We start from the raw sequence: 25,635 nt of genomic DNA on the forward strand, positions 1-25,635 counted from the left end.
AGGTCATTTTCCAGTTTAAGACCCATTCCAAAGCTCCCACCGCTGAGAGAATAAATCCCAGGCTTCTCAGAGTGTGCCAGGCTTCCACCTCCCTGCTGTTTGACTTCTCACCACTTCCTGCCTCTTACTCAGTGGTGCCACCACATCCAGCCCTTTTCTAGTTCCTTACCCCCGCCCGATGGTTCAGTTTGCTCTGCTCTGCCCTTGCGACTCCTGGAGTCATGCCTTCCCCTGCCTCTCCCTCAACTACCTTCTGCTCATCCCCTGAGGCTCACCCTGGCGACAACCTCAACCTCCCTATATTCCCCGGCCCAACTCCCTATATTCCCAGCTGGCCAAGTGCCCTCTCCTGAGCTCCCTGGGCATCTGCACACGTCTCTTACCATTGTTCTCATCACACTGTGCCAGAATTATCTGATGATCCTCGCCTTGGCTTACCCCTGTAAATTTGTGAGCCCCTCAAGAACAGCAGCTGTGTCAGGGATTCTGGCAGGAGGTAGATGTGCAGTGAAGGTTTATTGAATGAATGAATGAGATTACAAACAAAAACTTTCTTTACCTTTGGATTACTGCTAATAAAATAAGTGGCAATACACAACACACCCAGTATTTTCCATTTTGATGCAACATATATTTATGTGTCCATTTCTTCAATCGTTCATTTTCTCATTATTTGTTCAACACATGTATTGACCACAAACTACAGCCAGGCACTGCTCTGGTGCTAGGAAAATAGTGGCAAACAAAACAGTCAAATCTCTCCATTTCTGACACTTACATCCTCTCTACTTCAGAAAATGACCTCAAGGAGTTAACAATGTTGAAATACAAAGAAAAAACTATTTAAAAGAATAGTAACCAGTAAAGCAAACAGAGGAACTAAAAGTACTAGAAACTAGGGATGATCTATTTATCATACCATTAGGTCTGAGTCTCCCTTATAAGAGATATATAATATGACAGGCACTGTCTTCAGCTACGGTTTTCCAAAAAAGCATAAATGGTACTTCGTGTAGATGTCTACATGACATTAAATCTTGGCTCAGAAAAGTCCAGGCTGAGATAATCAAAACTGGGCTCCCAGTTTCCTAACAATATATAGAAGAATGATTCACTTCTATACAATATATCACAGGTGGACTCTCTCACCTATGGGTCAGAGGATGCTTGTTTGGCAAGTGCTAGGTTTCCAGTCAACTACTGGAAGATGCCTCTGAATGAGTGAATAATAGCAAGATTCTTGGTTGCTGATTAGAGAGATCCATATGCTTAAAATGCCAGAGGCCAGATAGCAGCGGTCCCCTCTCTGTGTGAGCATTTAGAAGTCTAGCTGGTGTTGATTCCCCGACAGAGGCTTGTCCTTGTGCCCTGGCCAAAACTTTTCTCAAAAACAGGGCTTTGAATCAGCTGAAGCCCTTATACAAAGTTTGACTTAGTACCCAGCATTCTAATCCATGAAAAAAAATTTATTGGAGCTTGAAAAATTTGTCCTCAACCATAAGGGAGGCTCAGTACGGTGTGTGTAGGTTGTCTAATTTGGGACAGACCTACATTGTATAGACCCATCAGGAAGCATTAGCTCTACAGAAAACCCCCAAGTATCTGTGTTTTCTAATGCATGGAATTATTTAGTGTTGCTTATTTAAAGAGTTGTGAACTACTTGCCAAGTATAACAACTTTTATTTTTAGTCTGGTTGGTGCTGTGGTTTTCTTTCTCATAGTACTGGGCCAACAAGTTCAGTTTCAGCTTAAAGCCACTTGTAGTTTATGATTATAAAACCATATTTCCAGCATAATGTGTATCCTTTTTCTGCTATGGCAGGAAGGCACAGAGCCTGCTGACAATTGCATACTTGAACTTATTATTTAAAAAGAAATAAAGAAAGATGGGGAGAGAAGTGGATTTCAAATCACTGGCTAAAAATCCAGCCCATTTAATAAGTGGTGTTGAGAGGACTGGGATGGATACTGGGGTGTGGGGAGAACTGGATTCCTACCTGCCTCCTTATACTAAAACACCCTCCATCCTGAATGTAAGAAAGAAAACTGCTATCAGAGCCTTAAAAATGTGGGTGAACATTTTTATCATCTGTAAGTAAGGAGGGATTTTCTAAGGATGTCTTAAATGTTAGAAATCAAGTATAAAAAATGTATAAATTAGGCTATATAAAATTTAAAACTTTTTTATTAATAAAATCATCATAATCTAGGCTGAAAACATATGCCAAACTGAAATGTGGTTCCAACAGAACTTATAAAGGGTTATTATTCTCCATTTACCAAGAGTTATGACAAATCAGTAGGAAAAAGAATAGGAAACCCTTTGGTAGGCTAAGGTGGGAGGATTGCTTAAGGCCAGGAATTTGAGACCAGCCTGAGTAAGAGCCATACCCTGTCTCTACAAAAAATAGAAAAATTAGCCAAGCATGGTGGTGTGCGCCTGTAGTCCCAGCTACTCAAAAAAGGGAGGCTGAGGCGGGAGGATCACCTGGGCTCAGGAATTTGAGGTTGCTGTGAGCTATGATGAGACCATTGTACCATTGAGCTATGATGAGACCATTGTCTCAAAACAAATAAAAGAAAAACAGAAAAGAAAGAATGGGAAAGCTTTTTGCCTATCAGATTGGAAAAGATTTTTAAAGCCCAGGATGGGAGAGTAAGGTTAAGGGGAAAATGAACAGTCTCTTGCATTTATAGAAGAAATGTGAATGTTAGTGCATTTCTCAAGAGCAGTTCAGCAATACATAGATAAGTTTTAAGTGTGTATATCCTTTGACTCACAGCCAGCCCACACATCTTGGTGTTTATTGGGAGAATATAATCAGATAAGATGAGCAAAGATGATTCAAGGATGATCATTGCAGATTCCTTAAAATATGGAAAACATGGAAGTGGTTATTGCCAGTAACATAGGTCTGATTAAATAAATCATATTTATTTAATAAATTATACCCATACAGTGAATGAAATATTATACATTTATTTACATTTATTGAAATGTTTAAATAATAATTTTTTTGCATAGAAAAATGCTTATGATATATTGATAATACTTTATAGAAGTATATGTTTAGTGCAATGCCATTTTTATAACATTGTTTAACTACATGTCCATTTATGTATATGCATAGACATATGCTTGGAAAGTGATCCTAAAATATTAGCAATGACTATTTTTATTTTCACATTGCTTAATTTTTTTTATTAGTGGACAAGTATTATAACATTAATAATCTTTTTTTATTTTGAAATAATAAAAGTGGAAAGAGACAAAAGTTAGAATTAGCTTTGTTTTATATTATTTAATTCTGGACTTTTATACAACTAAGGACCTCCCTTCTGTCATGTAATCATGACAGTCATGTTTATGGCAAGGTTTTGAAGAAACATTAATTGTCTGAGATCTTTGTAAACCATATTCCATGTCATTCATTGTCAGGTGCTATCTGGGATATCAAAAGTTGATGAGAGATGGAAAAATGCTCTAAAAATGTATCTTTAATTCTGTCTTGAGGATATACAGAGAAGAGCTGTGGTTTGCAGTATTTAGGGTTAAAAACCTATTTGCCCCTCATGTAAGGTATTAGTTTAAAAGACTCGATCCTGCAGTGAGCTAAGAAGAAATCTATTGTGTTGAAGTCTGTTCAGTAACCTAATTTGGGCCTAAAATTTGTGTGTGAGAGAGAGGAGAGTTTCCCTTCATAGCGACGGCTGGACTACACTTCTGGGCATGTTCTAAAGAAACGGTTCTTACAGAGGTGTTACAATAAATACTCTGTCAAGAACCTGGACTCATCCTTTAGGGAAAGGTCTAAGGAATCCTAAGGGCAAGGACTTCTTTTAAAGGTATTTTCAGCTTTACTTGATTAATTACCTGTTTGGAGTGGTTTCTGATGGAAATAAACTCAGAAATCTACAAAAATCTGGATGTCACAGCTCTAGAAGGGTAAGTGAAATAGCATGATTAGTCATCATTAGAGATTTTGTCCTTCCAGAGCCCCTTTGACAGCTCTCAGAACGTCTTTAATATCCCCAAATGGCTTATGGGTAGGTTTAAAACTTCCCTTTAAAATTGCTAATTTGCTAACAATAATATTTAATCTTAAGTTTTGTTATTTCACTGCATTCTGTTAGAATTGTTGTCTTCCTTAACTTTGTAAGGGTATTTTTGGCTACTGCTTTTCAGCTACCTGCTGGAAAGCAAGTTAAGAAAAGAGAATGAAGTAATGAGCAGAAGCACTTTCATTTTTCAAAAGTCAAGTCTCTTAAGGTGAATAATATGAGAATCCAAAAAAGGGGGATCAGAAGACAGTAACTGTGCACTCAAGTCTCCATTTGCACTCATTCTAGAGGAGAGTTGTTAGTCACTGGAAGTACATTCTAAAACACCCTCAAGTCCAGTACGAAAATACAATAATACAGTCTGCCTTTGAGAAATTGGTGTTTTATAAATTCATCATTGTTGATTATGAAACACCACTGTGGCTAAAGTGGCCCAATTCCACTGAGATAGGAATTTGCTTTCAAGTAGAGGATCTCCTTCCCATAGTGGGATTTACTGGCTTCCTAATCCAAGGAAAAGGCCCTGGTACAAAGTCAGCCAAATAGAAGATGATTCTGTTTCCTGGTTTGAGAGAGATTAATTTAATATGATGACCTAGACTGCAAAAGTTTGTTGCAGATTAATTTATTTCACCTTTGCTACCTAAAAGGTGGTCCATAAACCCTTTGTGTCCCATATTTTTTTCCCTACAAGTTTTCAGATTCTTATACTATATCCTAGTTCCCAACTTGGTCCATAGTGGTCCAGCACAGCCACTTCACTGGACACTGTGGTGGACTCATCAGATTCAGTTGGAAGGTATTGCTTTCCACTTACCTTGACCTTCAGTGTACACTTTGCCTATAGTATGTTTGCATTCATAAGTAAAACAAAAAGATGAGGGGAGTCTGGAAACTTTGATAGGTTTGCTATCTAGTTTGCTGTCCAGAGAACTCCACATGCTACTTCAACTTTTCTGAAAGAGATTTCCCCTGTAACCATGGTCAACAACTCTTAGACAAGCCAGAAATACATCTGCCCACCTCACACTTGGGTGTAGAAGGATTGATCTTAACCCATGTCTCATTACACACTGCGAGAGAAATTAAAAAACAAACATCTGAAAAAAAATTTTTGTAACATAAATAACCTGGTAAGTTTAGCATAAAACCATATCAAGCTGAACACAGAAGCCAAACAGAGGGGGAAAAGGCTAAGATATCTTAATAGGTACACTGGGTCCTAGAACCTAGAGCTATTCATGTGACGTGCAGAAGGCCCCTTTTGTGCAAACTAATTAATACTGCCACATCTTTAGTCGTCCCCAAATGCTCTGCCTTAAATGAAACATAGTTCTCTTCTGCTGAAGGGGCTTTCTGTGTACCTGCTGCAGTAGAGGCTTGTCTCCTGAAGCCTCATGTCCAGTGTCCGGAAGTCAGCTGTCTCCAAATGCCCCAGTGCCTTTCAAAGATACTGGTTCTCCACCATTTTGTGAAGAGCTCTGCTACCCTCCATAAGGCTCATTCCATATGGTGCTGCAACTTTCTTCCTAATTACTGTCTTCTACCAACTTTTATTCTGAGGGGCAGTGAGGGAGAGATGAAGGATGTAGGGGGGGTGTGGGTGTCTGTTTACTTTCCCACAATCAGCCCAGCCTCTAGTGCAGAATCTTCTCCTGGTTGACCCATCCAATTTCCTTGCCTCTTGGTCTTTTGGCCACTTCAACTCCAGCCAGCTTCATTTATGTTCTGCTTCACCCTGGCCACAACCTGGGCCTTGTTACATCCCCACCCAGTGGGATCTCCCATTGACTATCTAGATGGGTGGGTAGGTGGCTGGATGGATGGATGAAATCATCCGGGACCACTTCATATCAAAAATTTTAAACTCCCAATATCCTCACCACAACCTTCCAATTTTCTAACTATGCCTATTTTTCAGTCTTTCTCTCCTCTAACAGACCCCTCCCGACTATTTTCTTCTCCTTCTTATTCAACGTATCTCTTAATCCTTAGTTCTGTGCCTGCATGGGAAGTAAAAACCAGTCCTGGATCCATCCGTCAGCATTGCCCCCTCCTATCTCTGGGCAGTTGGGCGTTGCTAGAGGAAGTCATACAGTTGCTATGGGTTAGCATCAGCATGAGTATGGGTGCTGGGCCATCAACAATGCAACCAAACTAATCAGCTCCCTCCTTCCCTCAGTTCCCAGGAGAGCTCTTTATAAGATCTTACCATTATCCCTATCCCACCACTTCCCAGCTACTTAACAGAGAAAACAGATGACAGGAACTTCCTTAGCTTCCTGTGCTCTCTCCCTGCCACCTGCAAACTTATCTGCATCCTTCCTTTCCTTCTGGCTTCCTGTCTCAGGGGATAGGGCAAGACTCCCTTCTCTCCAAGGCTAACTCTTCCAACTACTTCCCTCAAGATCTTTCTCCCTCTTGACTCCTCTCTGGGACCCTGGTCCTCCCAATATCCTCTCCCTTCCTCCTGCATCTACAATTATTTCCTGTCTTCTGGCAGTATTCACTCAGATTATAAACATGCTCAAGCCTTTTTCTTTTAAAAAAAATTGTTTTTAAATAGCTACCATCCTTCCTCTTCCCCTCCTATCATGACAGCCAGCCTACATGGAAAGCCAGTTTTCACTCACTTCCTCTACTTCCTCACATCCCATTTGTTCCCTAGGCTGTCTCTGTCCCCGCCACTCAAGTGAAGTTTCTCCCCTTCGGGTCACTAGGGCCCACTCAGGAGCTAAAGCTGCTAGACACTTTAAAAATCTTTCCTTACTTGACTTCTCTGTAGCACGCAGCACTGTCACATTACGCTACGTCTTGAAAAGTCCCACATGCCTTTCTTCATCTAACAATGTTCTCCTGGGTTTCATCCTTTTTCCTCTTGGAGGACTCATCTGTCTCTATCTAAACCTTAAATATTGGTGTTATCATGAATTTAACCCTGGGCTACCATCTATGTCTCATGCTTTCTAGGTCCGTCTCATCCACTCCAATAGGTTAACTCATTGCATCTTTGTGCCGATGACTGCTACATCTGGTTTTCTAGTCTGAAATTTTTACCAGCCTACTGCACATCTTCAGTTGGTTTTCCCAGCGACACCTTACACTCAGCGTGTCCCAAACTGAGTTTTTTTTATCTCACCTCCATCCATTCCTGCCATGGGCAGAAACCTGCAAGTTTTTCTTGACTTGTCACACTCACCCTCCACATCTAAATAGTTGGTTGCACAACTGGTCAGTTCCACCTCCTTGATAATAGTTTAATCCAAGGAATTTCAACCAGAGGCTAATATTAGAATCACCTGGAATTCTTCTTATTTAAGCGATCTGGAATAGTCCCAAAACTTTTTTGTGTTGAAAAATCCCATGTTCCAGCCATACTAAATTACACAGAGTTGTCTGAATATGTCTGCATTTTTTCAACAGTTATTCTAAAGATATTTTAGACTTATAGAAGAGTTGCAAAAATAGTACAGGAAATTCCCATATACCCTTCATCCAACTTCTCCTTATGTTAACCTCTTACATAAGCTATAGCACATTTATCAAAACTAAATTAATCTTGGTGTGATACTGTTAACACAAAATTTATTTGGATCTCACAATAAGTTTTCCGTGAATGTCATTTTTCTGTTCCAGGATCCATTCCAGGATCCCACATTCCATTTAATTGTCATGTCCCCACTGTCTTATACATGTGCTTTTATTCCCCAAGTGCCTGTAAGTGTAGTGTGCCTTCCCTCTCTTAACTTTTCCTATCTTGCCTGCTTGGTGACCTTCTTATTCTTTGTAACTGAGGTCACATAGCCCTTTCGCATATGTCTTCCTTCCCTTCCCCAGCAGAGCTGGTATCCAACTGTCTTTATCACAGCTTTGTAGTCAGCATTAACAGGCTTATTAACAGAGTGCGGAGGTCAGACATGCAATGCCCTCGAGGACAGGGATGGTGTTCATTTCCTTGTTATATTCTTAACACTGAATCGAAGGACTGGCAAATAGTAGGAATTTAATAAATGTTTAATTATGACATTAAGAATGAATAGTCGTATTGAAAAAGTTCCTAAAAGAAAGGTATTTTTGCCTCCAAAAACTATTTAAATCTGGTTTTCATTAACTGGTAATAATAGAGTTCTAAGTGGATTGTCTAACTTACTGCATTTTTTAAAATTTAATTCTCAACTTCCCACAAATTATAGACCCCCTAATTTGATTAATAATACCAGGAATTTCTGTGCCAGTTTTTTTCTTAATAAACTGTAAATGTGGATCTCTCAATCACATGTAATTGCAAATATCACATTTCTGGAACATGGCTTGTGACTGACCACTGTAGTTCTTTCACATGTCTAAGACAGTGGTCAAAAAGTAGTCTAGGACATAATGCACCATTCATTGCTGTACCAACTGATTTTTATTCTGGGGGAAGAAAATAGACCACAGCCAATCTCAAAGAAGATGGAGACTACTGCCACTACGGCAAAGCTTGCATTTTTAGTACTTCTGTGCGAGTCTGAGGGAGCACATCTCTCTGGTCAGAACCGATTTCACACCCCCGAATAGTAAAGCAGGGGGCTGGTTCTCATCTTCTTCTCTCTAATTTGTAGTCAGTTAACTCCATGCCATTTTAAGATGACTTTCACAGATCCCAACCTATCAAAGTAAACACAGAGAACTGTCCTTTGCTACAACAGTGATACAGTTTGGTTCCCCCAATCCAGTAGCAGCCTCAAGAGGCTGTGGTCACATTGCCTTGTTTCTCCTAAAAAGAAGGGCTTCATGAATCCTTCCCTCATCAGTCTGCCATCATTCATGTACTGTAACACTTCAGCTGTGTTTGTGTCTCCTACAAGAGATGAGTTCTCTAGTGAGGAGGGCAGTGCCTTCTTATTCTCGTATCCAATAACGCCTTGGTCCATGCCTACATTGGATTTGATGGAAAAATGCTCTCTATGCCAAAGCCAGAAGAGTTGTTTTACAGGTGTTCCTCAAAATGCAAGTGATCCATATTTAACCACCTCATCAAGGTTAGGGGTATAACTGGATTTTACCATGATGACAAAGCCATCTCTCAACTACGTGCACTGAAAGACTCTTACAGCTGCAGTTCGGTGCTACTAAGCCTATATCGCTGAGATTCGCAGGCATTCCAACACCCAACCACTACTCTGTCACACTTGATATTTCCAGTTAAAGCACAAGCAGTGCCAAACCACACTTTCCCAGCCTCATTTCTGTGGCTTCATTGACTCTTAGCCCTTCACCTAGCGGGGAGACCGTTCATTGCCATATGTTTTCTGTGGTCCACACTCTCGTTCAGAATCTCACTCCCATTACAGACCCTTCTCCCTCCCGGCTGAAGAATGCGTGGGGAATTTACCACTGATTCTCCCTCACTGCCTGCCTTTTGCTAGTATTAGGAGGCTTCTTGACCTTCTTGGCTTAAACTCTAGCTGATACCTGCTCCTGCCTTATAGGGCTGCCTTCTGCAGCCCCAATTCTATTCTTCACTACTCTTGAATCCCATGTCTCCTATATAGATTCTCTCTCATCAAATGGAAGAATAAATGCTCTCTAGCTCATGTGTGTGTTTCTCAGCTCCTAGGTTGTGCCTCACCTGCTCCTACCTGCCCTCCTCCCTACTGCATCCAGGTCTCATGGTTTCTTTTGCTCTGAGACTTAAACTCAGAACATAAACTACCGGTTTTGCTATGAGACTCATAAGCTTATTTCATTTGAAATTATTTTACTTTCACACACCACTCTGAACCTCTCCCAGGGTGTCTCCTGCAAACATACCTTTGTTTGGAAAAGTGAACTTTTTTTGGCCTTTCTTAGCCATACCTACTAGTCAATATTCTATCTACAAATCAATAAATTTTAAATTCATTACAGCAAAATTCAAAACTTGGTTAAAACGACAGTAGAGGGAGGCAATGCTCCATAGTAGTTGTGAATACAAACTTTGGTTCAAACCCTGGCTCTGACACTTACTAATATTGTGACATTAGGCAAATCACATAAGCTCCTTAGGTTACAATATCCCGCCCCCACCTCGTAGGGTTGTTATGAGAAGAAAATGCATGCAAAGTGCTTAGCAGTACCTAGCATATAGTAAGTCCTCATAAATGATAGTTGCTTGGATTGCTTTTAAAATCTCCAGTGTTCCTGTGATATGCTAAGGCTGCATGCTGAGAACCTCAAAGAACAATAAAAGATATGCTATAAGATTTTCTGTGCAATTTCTTAATTTTTTCAAGAATAGATTAAAACTTCTAACTCTAACTTCATACCTAGCATAATCCTACTGGACAAAAAATCAGTTTTGAACCCCTGATAAATATTATATTAAAGGATTCATAGAGACAAAGAGTGGTAACATGCTTTTCTTTACTGAATTGTTGGACAGAATTCTTTCTCGCCTCCCCAAACCTTCTCTTTCTCTCTCTCTCTCTCTCTCTCTCTCTCTCTCTCTCTCTCTCTCTCTCTCTCACACACACACACACACACACACACACCAGTGTTCTTGGTGGAAGGTCTTGAAATAACTCTTGTGTCTGGAGTATTGTTGTATCATTATTATATTTTATACTTGAGTAAGGGTGATGGAGTTTAGCTGTGAGAGGCTATCAAGTTGTCATCCTCAGACAGACTCAGATGCTGCGGCTGGGGGAAAAATGGGAACCAGTGTTGGTGGAACTGACCTGGCCCAGGAGAAAGCAGCCAAGTCATCTATTCACAGAGCCCCTAAGGACACAGTGCAGCCACCACATCCTCACTCACAGAGGTGGTCAGTCCCATGGCAACCAGTAAAGCTAGATGAGGGTATCAAGCAGGAATTCCAAGAGGCTGCCACAAGTGCTCAAGAGCCAGGCGGTTAGTTGGTTGGGAAGAGAGGTGATAAGAGATATATTTGTAGGGGCAGAATTTCTGTGAACAGATGGATCATACCAGAGCAAGGCAGGCTCTGGCTTCTGGGGAGGAGGCCCGGGAATAGCTGGACAGAGAGTCTGGGCTGGGTTTGGCATGAGACTGTAGTCATGATAGAGGAAGTGGTGGTTAGATGTATGGAGCACAAGTCAGGACAGGATGGAAGACGAGAGCATGTTCCCAACCCCGTACACCAGATCCAGGCAGGGGATAGAGTGAATCTCGGGTGCTGTGACTCATGCTTTGACATGCCAGCGACAGGACTGAGGGGAGGGGGGTGTGATCCAGGGTTCCAGAACACTGCTTTGCCTAAGCACTTTCTCTGAAGAAAGCATTTGAGAGGTTCACTTTATAATTATTCTTTAAACCATATATGTGTGTTTTATGCATTTTTCTATCTATATAAAATATTTCACAGTAATAAAAGGAAGCATTTGGAGTTGTAATGTTAAAAGAGAATTATGAAGGCTGTTTATGGTGTTTATATTGGTATTTCTGTTATGGGGCAGACATGGTAGTAAGAACATCGAGTAATATTCTGATTTAACTTCTCTAAACTTGTTAGAGATGTCTTTCCTAAAGATTTATAATTTGTCATTATAAAAGCAGCATACAGATAAACCAAAATAAAATAAAAACATCATATTCTCATTACCCAGATGATGGTAACTATTAGCTCCTTAGTGTATATCCTTCCAGATGTTCTGTATGGATTTTTTTTTTTACCCAAATGATACCATGTAATATATATTTATTTTTAGTCTATCTTTTTTCAGGTAACGATTTTCCAATCACTAAATTTTTGTCTCGTCTAGAACTTAGTCAATGTACAAATTTAAAAAAAAAATTGGGCCGTGTGTGGTGGTTCATGCCTGTAATCCTAGCACTCTGGGAGGCCGAGGCGGGAGGATTGTGTGAGCTCAGGAATTCAAAACCAGCCTGAGCAAGAGCAAGACCCCATCTCTACTAAAAGCAGAAAGAAATTAGCTGGGCAACTAAAAGTATATAGAAAAAATTAGCCGGGCATGGTGGCGCATGCCTGTAGTCCCAGCTACTCAGGAGGCTGAGACAGAAGGATCACTTGAGCCCAGGAGTTTGAGGTTACTGTGAGCTAGGCTGATGCCACAGCACTCTAGCCCAGGCAACAGAGCGAGACTCTGTCTCAAAAAAAAAAAAAAAAAAAAAATTGGACCAATCATCAGGACTATGCGTTGCATCTGGCTATCTATATTTTAAATGTTGTATAATCTAGAACAATCCCTTTTTTGACAACACTGACTTGATGAGACAAGACCAGGCATCGTGCAGAAAGCCCAATCTTTTGGACTTGTCTGGTTGCTTCCCTGGGGTGTTGTTCAACGTGTTGCTCTATGTCTTGTGTTTCCTACAATGTGGAAGTTGAAATCTAGATGTGATGGAGTCAGGGTCACATCTTTTGTAAGTGATGATGCCTTTGCATCACCCTGCATTGGTGTGATGACGGCCTGATCCCCCCTCACTTGCAGTTGTTTTTGTCTTCTTACCGTTGGTAAGTAATCTGTGTGTTGCTACGTTGGCATCATGTGAACATCCAATTCCTCATCAACAATCCTGCTGGTTTTAGCACTCAGTGACAATCTTGACTAAAATAATTACAGGGGTGTGAAATTGTGTTTTCTAAATCTGTAATTCATTTTACATTTATTATTTGGCATTTTCTGTGAACCCGAGATTTCCTTCATATAGTGGGACTATTAGATTACCTGAAATACCATTTCCTTTAATTGCCAGTTTTCAAAGTAAAAAACTGTTTAACAGCTGCTTCAGATGAAATGTTGGAAGAATTTATGTTTTAAAAAAAATGCTTTATATGAATTTTCAAATTTATGCTTAAAATAATCTAAGCTATACCAGCTATGTATGTTATAGATGTATAATTTCTTGAGCATTTCCAATGTATCAGGGATTGTGTTAAAGGTGTTATGTCATCTAATTCTTATGACAACACAATGAGGTTTTGGAGAATGACAACAGGAACCCCAAGTGGTTAAGTAACTTGACACAGTCACTCACGTGGGAACTGGCAGAGCCGGGATTCGAACTCAAATTGCTCTGAGTCGAAAAATCCATGCTTAATTCTTTCTACAAATTTTTGCTGCATTTTACTTAAAAGCCAAATTCTATTTGTAATGCTTACTGTTTGGAATAGTTCCCAGTTCATAAACACTAGAAATGGAAATTATGCTTAATAATTCTTATGAGGTCTCTTCCCTTTTGTTTTTTCTTTAAATATTTTTAACAGTGTGAAGAAAACACAAACCTTCAGGATACTACCCGCTACCTCAAACTTCCCTTTTCCAAGGGCATTTTCCTTGGGAATAATAATCAAGCCATGAAGGCCACAAAGGAGTCTTTTTGGATAACATCTTTTCTCTGTTCCACAAAGCTCACACAAAATGGTAACGTATAAATACTGTTTTATTTGAAAGCCCTTATACCTGAGTACTTGTGTGAATTTTGGTAAGCATGTTTAGTAAACACCAAAGTTATATTTAAGAACTTCACACTAAAAAATTATTGATCCTTCTGTTTGCGATTTCTAATAAAATGGAAACAAATCTGACCCAATGCTCTGTTGAATGCATATAATTTAAGAAAGATTTCAAAATTATCCCATTGTTGGAAACCAAGTACACAGTTCTCCAAATAAACCATCAAAACCCAGCTGCTTTAAAAAAAAAAGAGAGAGAGAGAGAAATATACCACCACCTTAATCTCTTGTTTTATAGCTCCATAAACAGCGCTAATTGCGGGCTTTAGAATAAAGGCTGTTTTTTGTTTAATTAGATGCATATTGCTTTTCTGTTCTAGCATTACTTTTTATGTCAGTGATTGTTAGCAAGTTATGATTAATAAAGTAAGCTCTTCTCCTTGGCAAATTGCTATGAAAACATCATCTGTAATGAAGGAAGTAAATTAAACATTTTTGAGCTCTTCATGGTTGTGGTATAAGGCTTTTGGCTAGCATCCTGAATGCTGTATTAATAAGTTAGATTCAGTATGTTGCAGAGAATCACTTCATAATAAGGTATTCTGACTCATAAAAACCTTCTATGCCCAAACATGTATAGTTATTAGTTATTAGTTCTTTCTTAGTTCCTTCTTTTGTGTCAGAGAACAGCATCTGTAGAGGGAAACATATTTCTTCTTCTCCACTATAGTATCAGAAAAGCAGCAAAATGTAGCATTTACAATACTGACCACTTTTAAAATACCTCTCAATTTCAACATGAAATGCTGCTCTATTTATATAGGACACCAAGTTAAGATATGTCAAGTTATACCAACCAGGCTTTATCTGTATTCAGTGGTTGATAATTTTACTTAAATAAAACCTCCATTGACATAACTCTAAATGATTATAAAGCATTTACTAAACCTCAGGTATTTTTATGGGGCCAGTCTACCCCCATGGAAGTTATGAAGATAATAAAATCAACCTGTTATTGACTCCCTTAGAAGTTTCATTCATCCTCTGTGGATTAGTTGTATGTCTGTTATATAGCTTACAATCACATTTAACTGAATGTCCCCTGTAGAATATTTTGGGATTGTATTAGTTGTCTATTACTGCCATAACAATTACCACAAACTTACTGGCTTAAAATAACACGGATTTATTATCGTACAGTTCTGGGGTCAGAAGTCCAAAATGAGTTTCACTGGGCTTAAATCAAGCCATTAGCAGGGTTTCATTCCTTCTGGATGCTCTGGGAAGAATCTTTTACCTTTTCTACAGCCCCTTCCTCCACCTTCAAAGCCAGCAGCATAGCATCTTCAAATCTCCCTGACTCTGATCTCTTTACGTCTTTTAAGGATCCTTGTGATTACATGGGGCTAGATAATCCGGTATAATCTCCCTATTTTAAGATCTTTAATTTAATCAGATCTGTAAAATCTCTTTTGCCATGTAAGGTAAACATATTCATGAGTTGCAAAGATGTGTGGACATCTTTGAGGGCATTACTCTGCCTACCACACTTGTAAACCTGACAGCAGATTCGTTCCCATCAAAATATTTGGCTCTGCTTCCTGTTTAGTTCTGAGGTTTAAGGTGTTAGAATTACGAGATGGAGAAAGCCAAATTCTGAAAACTAGAAGTTGCTACCTTTTTAAAGGCAGAGAACATTTTTAGGTACATATGGCTATATAAACTATTCAGGAAATCATTATACTACACATCTTACTATATGGAAGGTGGGATCAGAATTCCATGTGATGACTGGCTCATTTCTGTAGACTGATGAGTGCTTAATTATCATTTTGTCTTTGATTAACTTTGTCATTGTAAGACTACTCAAAATGAGCCAGGAAATGCATGTTTCAAGAGATGGGAAGGAGGAAGGAAGTTAGTTGGTCTTTCTGAAATTCACATGCTAGACACATCTCTGTGTAGAAGTAATCCAGTTCCAAATTGGAATTAAATTGCTATGTGTTCGTTTTACTTGACTTGGAAAATATACAAATCCTATTTCCACTACAACTGAGCGTGTAGTAAGTGATATGGTCTCTAGGAAGTTTCCTAGAGCAGATTTGCGTGTCAGGATTCCTGAAGTGTGTCTGTCTGCACACTCTGTTTGTTACTCAGCATTGTTCGTGGATAGCGTACCAAGGCCAGAGCACTGTGCTAGACATCTCTGACTGCTGAATCAAGTAGAGATTTTAAGCTGCTTAGTGGTAGGGGTCGTGTCATCCTCCTATTTTATAGCTCTTGGTAGATTGGGCACATAAAATACACTTAATAAATGCTTGTTAAATGGAATATAGAAAATCCATATTTTCAGTGGTATGTCATAGCTTCTAATTTGCAACTGAAATATCTTCCAATGGCTGAAACAGAGACTTTGGAGATGGCAATTTTGTCTTAACTCTGAGTACTTTGCATACATGACTAATTACATCCAGACACACATAACTGCTTTAGTCTTCCATGTGCTCCATTATGAGCAGCCTAGAGATTCGTCAGCCTTCTTGCAGGAAAGATGGATAGGCTCATCCTGGCCTGATTGTCTGGGCCACTGTGCTCATTTTCCAGCTGTGCTCGTGTGGGCCCTGGTCCCTGTTCCCCACTGCTGCCTCTGGTGCTGCCACTTTGGGACCAGCAGAGCCACTCCCTGCCCCACCCCACTCCTTAGATTGAGCAGGGCCCTGAACGCCCCTGCAAATGCTTCACTTTAAAGGCAGAGGAAGAGAGCAAGGAGAAGTGAGAGCTGGGATGGGGGCGGAGTAGGAGGTGAGAGTGAATGGCAGGGTTGAAAATGCGCTGGGGGATTATAAAAGAGAAGATGCCAGGGAGGGGAGCCTCCTGAAGTTAGATGCAGGAAGCAGGAAGTAGGTGGGAGGGAGGCAGCAAACGGGGAGAGAACAATAGAGCCTTGCCTTGGTCCCACCGGGCCCACTCTGTGGAAATATCTGATATGCCAAATATAACCAATCAGTTTTTAAAAGGTTTCAATCATACCCCCAGGATGTCTGAGTTACATATGAATATTAAACCCTTTCAGGGTTTTTTGGTTATGAAAACATCGTAAATCTCTCTTTCAAAGTCAGTATTTTAAAAATTCCTTCGTATTTCTCATTCTAAGTCCTCCTCCTCCTCTTATCTCTGTTTGTTATACATAAACATTCCTATTTAGCATTTAATTTCTTACTATTAAGTCCTTTGTGAAGTTTTGCTCTTGAATCTGGCTTTGGCGGAGCTCACTTCCTTTCCTCTTGGATTCTTCTGCTTTTTTTCATTTCTATTCCCTGTGTCCTATTTTCTTTCTCACCTTAACTACTTCCTTGATTTCTCAGGTTTTTTATTTCCTTGTTGGTTTGTCTTTTTCTCAACAAGTCCCCTTCCGATTTCTCCTGAAACAAGTGCTTTGAAGGACATTTCTCACTATTCCACCTGGAAAATGCATCCTGGCTTCTCAATTGGCCAGTCTCGTCTGTCAGCCGCACGACCCTGAGGCCAGTGCTACCATGTCGCAGGGCCCAGGACGTGCCCTGGCCTCCAGATGCCAAGTCTCCCTGCTAGCTTTGGAGACTAATGAAGCTTAGACACCGTCTTCCAGAGCCTTTCCAACTTCTGCCCAAGAAAGATAAAGGAAGAATTTATTCCTTCCCCACGTGAAGAGGTTCTCAGAGGACCTGTTGGACTCAAGAGTTTTTATGTCAGTTTAGGAAAGGGAGGAAAATGAAGAGGTTTCCCAGAATCTGGGATGCAAGACAGCCCATGGAGTCCAGGAACTGCCACTCTCGGTCCGAGAGCTCCCTAGGTGATCCAACAAATCACTGGGCTTGTCATCATTGTGCAGGGACCTTTTAGTCCACCAAGTTTGGGTCTCTTTGTCAAGAACACCTTTGTGAAGACCTTTGTTGTTGGGTGGGATTGGCTGCCAGGCAGAGTACTGTGTGCTGGGAGTCCAAACGTGAATAAAGCAGGTTCCCAGCCCTTCGGAAAATCTCATCGTACCAGGAGGAGGCAGAAAATTATTCAACAAATATTTGTCAACTGCCTACTCTGTTCTTGGTGCTAGAAATTCAATAGTGCCGAGCTCGGCATGGTTTTTTTTTTCTCTTGGAGTTTACAGAATAGTTGGGGCATAGACAAATACACAAACACCTGTAATAGCAAGATAAGTGCTCCTGTGATGTATGAGCACATGGAAAGGACAGTTAGCTCAGGACTTCGGGAAAGGCTTCTCGGATAAAGCAACATCTAACCTGAGAACTAAAGAATGACTAGGAGTTTATATGAGTCAAGAGCAAAGGGAGGGAGGAAATCATTAAAAGGTGCTGGAATACATGCCATCCCAGAGGGGACTGGGCATACTCTGTGGGAGCCTGTAACCAGAGTGTCCAGGAGGGGTGAGCCACATGGTTAGGAATTCAGCTTTTTCCAGTAGAATACTTTCATGTTGGGACTGTTCTCTATTAAGGCAATTAATCTTCCTTTCTGTTTGGAAAGGTGATATGCTTGATCTTTTGAAATGGAGAACCCACCCAGACAAGATCACTGGCTGTCTCTCTAAATTAAAAGAAATCGATGGCTCAGAGATAGTAAAGGTATATACTATTTTGTTACTGTTTTCCTCCCAGAAATTTATAGGATAAAGAGCATTTGGAAGGGAAGGACAAATAGTATTTTATTCATTCATTTACCACTTCTTTAACAGTTTCTGCAGGATACCCTGGATACCTTATTTGGAATTTTAGATGAAAATTCACAAAAATATGGGTCTAAAGTGTTTGATTCTTTGGTAAGTTCAAATTCACTTAATTATGTTTTAAACAATTTGTCTCTCAAATCTTGACTTTCATGAGGCTATTTCAGAAATAGGCACTTTATAATGTAAGAGTTCATTTTTAAAAGAACACACCAGAAATTCTTGGTTTGCATTTGGTTTTATAAAGCTCAATTTTCTTTTTTAGGTTCACATAATAAATTTGCTGCAAGATAGCAAATTTCATCATTTTAAACCCGTAATGGACACTTATATTGAGAGTCATTTTGCTGGGGCACTTGCATACAGGTAAGGCCCTTTATCTTGTAATTGCTTTAGAAGCAGTTCCTTTCAAGCTTTTTCTCAGCAGCAGCTATATGGGAAAATTTAAAAGCGAGTGTAGGAAGAAATGAAGCACAACAATTGAAGTGTCTCTTGAGACAGTCTCTTCTCTCCTCACACATCCTTTTATAGTGCCTAGAACTTATTTTGATTAAAAAGAGGAAAGAAGAACTTGCTGAATTCTATTCCTGAGACCTAAAATATAGTTTTTTCTTCTTGTTTCTGTTTCACTTGGTCTAAAATGCCTGGTTACTTCACTTTGGCTATCGATATCCCCATTTAATCACTGCACTCCTTGGCAATTCTAGATGTCTTTAAGAAAGAAACACGAGTGGAAAACAACCTTTGCCTTCATACCTGTTGAAAGTCATGGGTATGATGGCAAAGGTTGCCATTCATTCATCTGTTAAGATTTATTGAGGGCCTGCTGCATGCCGGGTGCTATACTTTGTGCTGATAATGTGAAAACCTGGTCCCTGGCCTCAAGCAATTCAGTCATTAGACCCTTTGATAGGAGCTTCCGTTTTAACTGCCCCTCCTTTCTGACCAGCTCAGATGGTGCAAGTGAGGCTGAGAGGGAGTGAATAAATGTTATGCTTTAGCTAGTGCCTCCACACAGCCCAGCTGATAATTGCCAGAAGGCAATAGTTTCTCACCTTCCGGGTCTTTGGCCCTGCCTAAATAGCCCTAGAATGTCCCCTGGTGTTCTGTGTCTGCAGTCCGATGCTGTCATTGCTATTCTCCTTCATTTCTACCTTATACCTTAAGCACCTGTGCATGTGCAAGATCATCTGTTCCCAGAGGTGAGTTAAAAGAGTGGGAATCAGGGTAACCCCTTTGCCCCCAATCTATGTGATATATAAAGAATAACAGGTAATCCAATAAGCATTTGATCGTGTTAACTTGGGTATTCCTGACCATGGCATGTTAAGAATAAATGAAGGTATTTTTGTAAGCCTAGACATTCCATTAACACGATTTTTTGCCAAGGGAAATGCAACAGCAGGAATAGTTTTGGAATGTTGGCCCACTTGGCTTCACAATTTGAGCCCTCGCATGAAGTGGTCACTGCTTGCAACTGAAATTGTCACTGAAGGCTAGAGAACAAGAGTGTAATTTCTAACACTTCAGATTGGCCAGGAAAGCAGGATCATCACTCCTAAAGATAAATAAAGGCCTGTGGAATCCTCTCAGACTGTGGGTGGTCAGAAACTAGCTGACATATTATCTTAAAAATAGTGCTCCCAGAAGCATCTACCTACTGGCACATCCAAGGCTCATTCCCTGACCAAGAGAAGAATTGCTGTGTGAACTGTTCCCTAGAAACTAAGAACTGACCAGAGTTTAAGGTGGCAAAACCGTAATTCTGAGAGTTGTGGGTTGTTACTGTTGGTTTTAATTTTGTTTCTTTAAACAAACAAACAAAAAACCTTAGGTTTTCTAGAAATTCTCTTTCTAAGGCACACTTTGACAGTAAGCCTTGCTCTTCTCACAGGTCAGAGAATTGGCTTGATAAATCCATGGGGTGACTTGGAGTGGGGAGGTGTTGCCTTCATCCTTCCCCATGCCCCTTTTTTGCCTTCAGCTGAATATTTCACTCAGCTGTTCCCGTGGTCACTGAGGAAGAGATCCCCATTAGCAATTGTCCACAACTGACCATGACAGTCTTACTTCCAGGTGCTGGCTTGACCAGAGGCCTTTTCTCCAATATTGGTGTTTGCCCATCTGAGAGCATTGCCAGGAATAGCAGGGCAATGGGATGTGTCCAGAGTGAGTGTTGTTTCTCTCTTGAGCTTCTAAAGGGGCAGTGATGTTGATCTGCAGATTTAGTAAAATTATTGTGTGGCAGTTTGACAGGAAAACATGAGAACTGATGGGAAAAGAAGCCTCCTTATGATACAAATAAGTGTTGGATTTGTTGGCATTGAATTGAGATTTAGACCAGTTCTACACTCTGCACATTTCTCCCTGGTTTTTTTAGAGATCTCATCAAAGTGCTGAAGTGGTATGTGGACAGGATCACAGAAGCAGAGCGGCAAGAGCATATCCAGGAGGTGCTGAAGGTGATGACGTGCTGTTGATAACAGACAGGGTGGTGTAACGAAGCTGTTGCATGCCGACACTTAGGCTAATTGGTTTCCTCTATACAGACAGTAATTGGTGATGATGCATTACTGACATTCCAATTCAAGGATGTTAATCAGTTTATGGCTGCTCCAGAGCTGATGAAATTTGAAAGGGACTTTGCCAGGCTCGTCCACTGGAACCTGGTTGGGATTGAATCCTTGCTCCTCCGGACTCCAGAACACTTGAAGTGGAATCTAGGATTAGCAGGATAGAGGAAGGGCTTATGAGAGGAGACTGCAGATGGGCAGTGAAGCTTAAGTTCCTGGCCATTACCTCTACCAGCCTAACAGAGACCATCTGAGAACCACTGATACTAAATTTTAAGAGCAAATAGGGTGGTTTAACAGGGATGATAACAAGGAAACCTGAGGTTTTACTGGATGGATCTCTTGGTTTAACACTGCCCACACCTCTGGGCCCTATATGCTCAGTTGTCTATGGAGATGCTAATGCCTTACTTGCAAACCTATTCAAAAATAATACAAATTATCAAGGGGATTTTCCAGTAGCAGCCCTGGCAGTCTTCTGATTCCTATTGTTAAGTGCCATCCCATTTGGTGTCAATAGATGGAAATAGATAATATATGTATTTTATAAAACAGCATTTTGTTAATTATGAATTTATCACTTTTGCCTGATTGAAGGTAAAATGCTAAGTAGCAAGACTACCAACAAAGCAAAATTATTTTTGGAAAAACAGTTATCTCTTTCTTGACTAAATTAAAAAAAAAATCTGAAAATCAAAAACATTGAGTGTTTATAACGCTCCAGAACTAGGAAGTATTTTTCAATTTTCTATACATCTCTCTCAGTAGGCATCAGAGAAAAATGGCTCTTACCCCTACAAGTAAATACTATTCAAAAATCTCACAGGGCCTTAATGTTTAAATCAATAATTTAAAAGTCTAATGCTATACAGTGGTTTTTATGTTGCATTGTTGTTAAATAAATACTCTTGGTCTCCTCTGAAAGTAACTTTCAAATTTTCTTTTTAAGGCACAAGAATACATTTTTAAGTATATAGTTCAGTCTCGAAGGCTGTTTTCCCTTGCCACGGGTGGGCAAAACGAAGAGGAATTCCGCTGCTGCATTCAGGAGCTCCTTATGTCGGTCCGTTTCTTCCTCTCACAAGAGAGCAAAGGGTCTAGAGCGCTATCTCAGTCACAGGTAATTTTTTTTTCAACTCTGCTGAATAGACGAGAAATATGAGTGCCGTTTATTTATTTTTACACAGCAGCATAATTGAATGTCTCCTACATCAGAAATCTCTAGCTCCAGTTTGTATTTGTAGCTTAACCAACTTTATGAGTAGAATTCTAAAAATCCCCCAGCTTCTGAGTGCCAGCCGAGCAGAAATGGACTGCCTTTCCTCCCACTCTCCTCTCTGCCTGGACAGTTGGTTGGTTTGTATCAGCCGCGTTTCCAGTTACCAGAATGCATACTGCCATGTGCTGTCACCATCGGCCTTGGGGAAGGAATTTCTAGGATGCAGGGATGTCATCATAGCTCACAGCGACCTCAAACTCCTGGGTGCAAGTGATCCTCCTGCCTCAGCCTCCCTAGTAGCTGGAACTACAGGTGTGCACCACCACGCCTGGCTAATTTTTCTATTTTTAGTAGAGATGGGGGTCTTGCTCTTGCTCCAGCTGGTCTCAAATTCCTGAGCTCAAGCCATCTTCCTACCTCAGCCTCCCTAAGGGTTAGGATTACAGGTGTGAGCCACCATGCCTGGCCATCTGTCAGCTTGAGAATCATTGTATTGGACTCAGCTAAACTGCATGTTGTTTTGTTTTATTTAACTTGACCCTAATTATCCAGGGACTGATCTTGTAAGATCAGTGCTGAGCTGCTGCTGCCAAATTCTATTACCGGGAGTAGCCCCACATGATTTTTAGGAACAGGATCCATCTACTTTCCAAATAGCATGGCCTTGAACTTGTTCCGTGAGATAATTCTGAATGTCTTTCTCTATACTTTCTTAATTCTTTTTTGTATACTTTTAATTCTAATGACTTGGTTAAAAAATCTGTTAGGGGCCGGGCACAGTGGCTCACGCCTGTAATCCTAGCACTCTGGGAGGCCGAGGCGGGTGGATCGCTCGAGGTCAGGAGTTCGAGACCAGCCTGAGCAAGAGCGAGACCCCGTCTCTACTGAAAATAGAAACAAATTATCTGGCCAACTAAAAATATATATAGAAAAAATTAGCCGGGCATGGTGGCGCACGCCTGTAGTCCCAGGTACTCGGGAGGCTGAGGCAGTAGGATCACTTAAGCCCAGGAGTTTGAGGTTGCTGTGAGCTAGGCTGACGCCACGGCACTCACTCTAGCCCAGGCAAGCGAGATTCTGTCTCAAAAAAAAAAAAAAATCTGTTAGAAGGAGAAGTAGCCTCTTACCATACCCTGGAGACTACAGATTTATACTCACTGAAGACTAGGACATAAAATGGGAGATTAGAAGGCAAAGCTAGATCTTTCGCATTGTTGTTATAATTTGGTGCCGTGCAACATTCGGAAGGCATAATGTATAATGGCAAAGCACCAGAAATGCACCGACTCTCCAACAATAGTGCTGTACTTTTTCTGCTTGTTTAGGGGGCTGCTCTTGTGACTCTCTTCATTGCAGACATAGACTCATCTTCCTTCTGGACAAGGATGCAATTCAGGCTTTTTAAATGTCATGTTGGCCTCTATAGTCAGCAATACAATCACTGCACTTTAGGAGTTTGCCAGAGACCTCAATATCAAATTCCCCACTAGCGCAAACCCTACTTATAGCAGTTGATATTTGAAAAGGATGATCCAACAGCCAAACCATGTGTTGCATTACATCCGAGTTCACAGAAGTTTACTATTTCTGTAAAAGGGATTCAAAATTTGAGTTTCATCCTGAGATTTTTCTTTTTAACCTTTCTCAGTTACAAGGACAGAACTTTCCTAATTCACACCTGAAAAATATTTTCTTACTCGCCAGAGTAACCTTAAAGTCATGGTTTCTCACTTCCTAGGGATTCAAGAGATATTTCCCCCCTTTAAAGTTAGAGAACTATTTCTTTACCTTAGTTGTATTTCCAGTGAATTCTAGCAGTCCCCCTAACTGGACTTGGCCGCCACTGTGGTACAGCAGGGTGGGGCACCTCAACCTCTATCTCTTCAACGTATTGACTTCCACTGCTCTCGGGCTCTAGATTCTATTCTGCAGTCAAGTTTGAGAAACAACTTTGGCACCTTCAAAGACTCATACTTGATTTTTTTTGCCCCTAGCTTTTAATCAAGAGATAATATATAAAATGTGTACATAAAGTTTTCAAATATCTTTGCAAACTGTACTGAGGTCATTCTCTATTATTTTGTACAGTATCCCTTATAAATTTTGATGTAGTATTTTTAGTTTGATGCTAAGAAAAATTTATATGAAATGATGAAGTGTTTGATTTTCTTTATTAAGCAATGAGAGCTTTGCCCCTCTGTATTTTGGGAGAAAGGAGAATGCTACTCACCTCTTCCCATCCCAGGTTCCCTTTTGATCCTTTATCTCTCTTCAGAGAAGCTGAGAGTCACTAATTTGATTGATCCAGTGTTATAGTTTTCTGTTCTGCAAAACAAATGACCTTAAGCTTAATGGCTTTAAACAACACTCATTTGTTATCTAGCAGTTCTATAGATCGGAGGCCCAGGTAGGCTTGGTTGGGTTCTTTGCTTGGGATCTCCTAAAGTCAAAATCAAAGTGTCAGCTTTGATGTCCTATCTGGAAGGAGGCTCTGGAGAAAAATTTGCTTTCAAGATCTTTTATGCTATTGGCAGAAATACATTTCTTTGCATTTATAAGATTAAGGTTCCAGTTTCCTTGGTGACTATCAGCCAGGGTGGAGTTGGGGGGAGGGGGTGGAGGGGATGTACTCTCATCTTCTGTAGACCACTTGCATTTCTTGATATTTGACTATTCCATCTTCAAAGCCAGCACAGTAAATCAAATCCTTCTCATCCTTTGAATCTCTGTGACTTCTCCTCTTGCTAGCAGCCAGAGAAAATTCTGTGTTAAGGGCTCATGTGTTTAGGTGAGGCCCACTTGGATAATCTCCATATTTTAAGGTAATCACAGAAACAACACCAGGAGACAAAGGTCATGGATGTCATCGTAGAATTCTGCCTACCACATCCAAAGCCAGGGATATCCATTGGTCTGAGTTTTATTAGGCTGCCTTACGGATAGAAACCCAGTTTCCTTGCTCCATTTTGCTTTGTTTCCATGTGGGCTACAACTCAGGGCAAATCCTGTCTCCTGGAGGCAAAGCAGCCATCCCAGCAGTCCTTCAGTCTGAATCAGTGGCCCGCTATCCATGCTGGTTGCTAATGACGCTGTCCTTGGTAGCCTTGTCCTGGGAGGACTGAGGGCTAATTCAGCTGGGGTAGCAGTAACTCTTGGTTTTCCACTCCATGAACAGACCCACACCCCAGGATCCCCAGGAGAAGAGGAAATGACAGAAGGAGTAGAGGCCCAAGACCCTGCTGCAAAGTCCTAATAATTACCTTTCCTTATTTGTCTTGGCTACCAGGAAGGTCAAAACTAAATTGTATCTTTATTTTTACTTGCAGTAAAAACACTTAGCTTGCCCTGGGACAACTGTCTTTCTGCCCTCATCACAAGGTCCTTGTGCTTTTATCCTTTTTAATAGTCCTGTTCAATATGTGTCTTACACTGAAGGCACATCACATAGTTTTTAAAGTCAAGAGGTATAGGTAAAGAAATAATGGATAAATTAAGGAGTACCTGAGGAAAATCAACTTAGTTGACTTCAGTAATCAGAAAGCTGGGCTCATTTTATTTAATTTTTCTTTTAGTTTAACTTAGATCTGTATGACTCAGCTCTTTGCAGAGTGAAATGAAGGTTACATAAATAGTCTTTAACAGAGAATATCAAGTTATTAATTT

General features: G+C 40.4%; 1 protein-coding gene across 4 annotated transcripts in view; it reads left to right on the forward strand.

Annotated features, from left to right (window-relative positions):
• The window catches only part of DOCK4 (dedicator of cytokinesis 4), a 408,336-nt gene that overhangs the window by 270,720 nt on the left and 111,981 nt on the right, over window positions 1–25,635 (forward strand). For all 4 annotated transcript variants that reach the window (XM_045565153.1, XM_045565154.1, XM_045565155.1 and 1 more), the window contains exons 17-22: window positions 13,269–13,425; window positions 17,982–18,079; window positions 18,190–18,273; window positions 18,446–18,546; window positions 20,561–20,642; window positions 21,703–21,873. In XM_045565153.1, the coding sequence (XP_045421109.1) occupies window positions 13,269–13,425; window positions 17,982–18,079; window positions 18,190–18,273; window positions 18,446–18,546; window positions 20,561–20,642; window positions 21,703–21,873 (693 nt within the window). The remainder of the gene's footprint in view (window positions 1–13,268; window positions 13,426–17,981; window positions 18,080–18,189; window positions 18,274–18,445; window positions 18,547–20,560; window positions 20,643–21,702; window positions 21,874–25,635) is intronic.

Source organism: Lemur catta, chromosome 11, assembly GCF_020740605.2.
Source record: "Lemur catta isolate mLemCat1 chromosome 11, mLemCat1.pri, whole genome shotgun sequence".
Lineage (NCBI taxonomy): Eukaryota > Metazoa > Chordata > Mammalia > Primates > Lemuridae > Lemur > Lemur catta.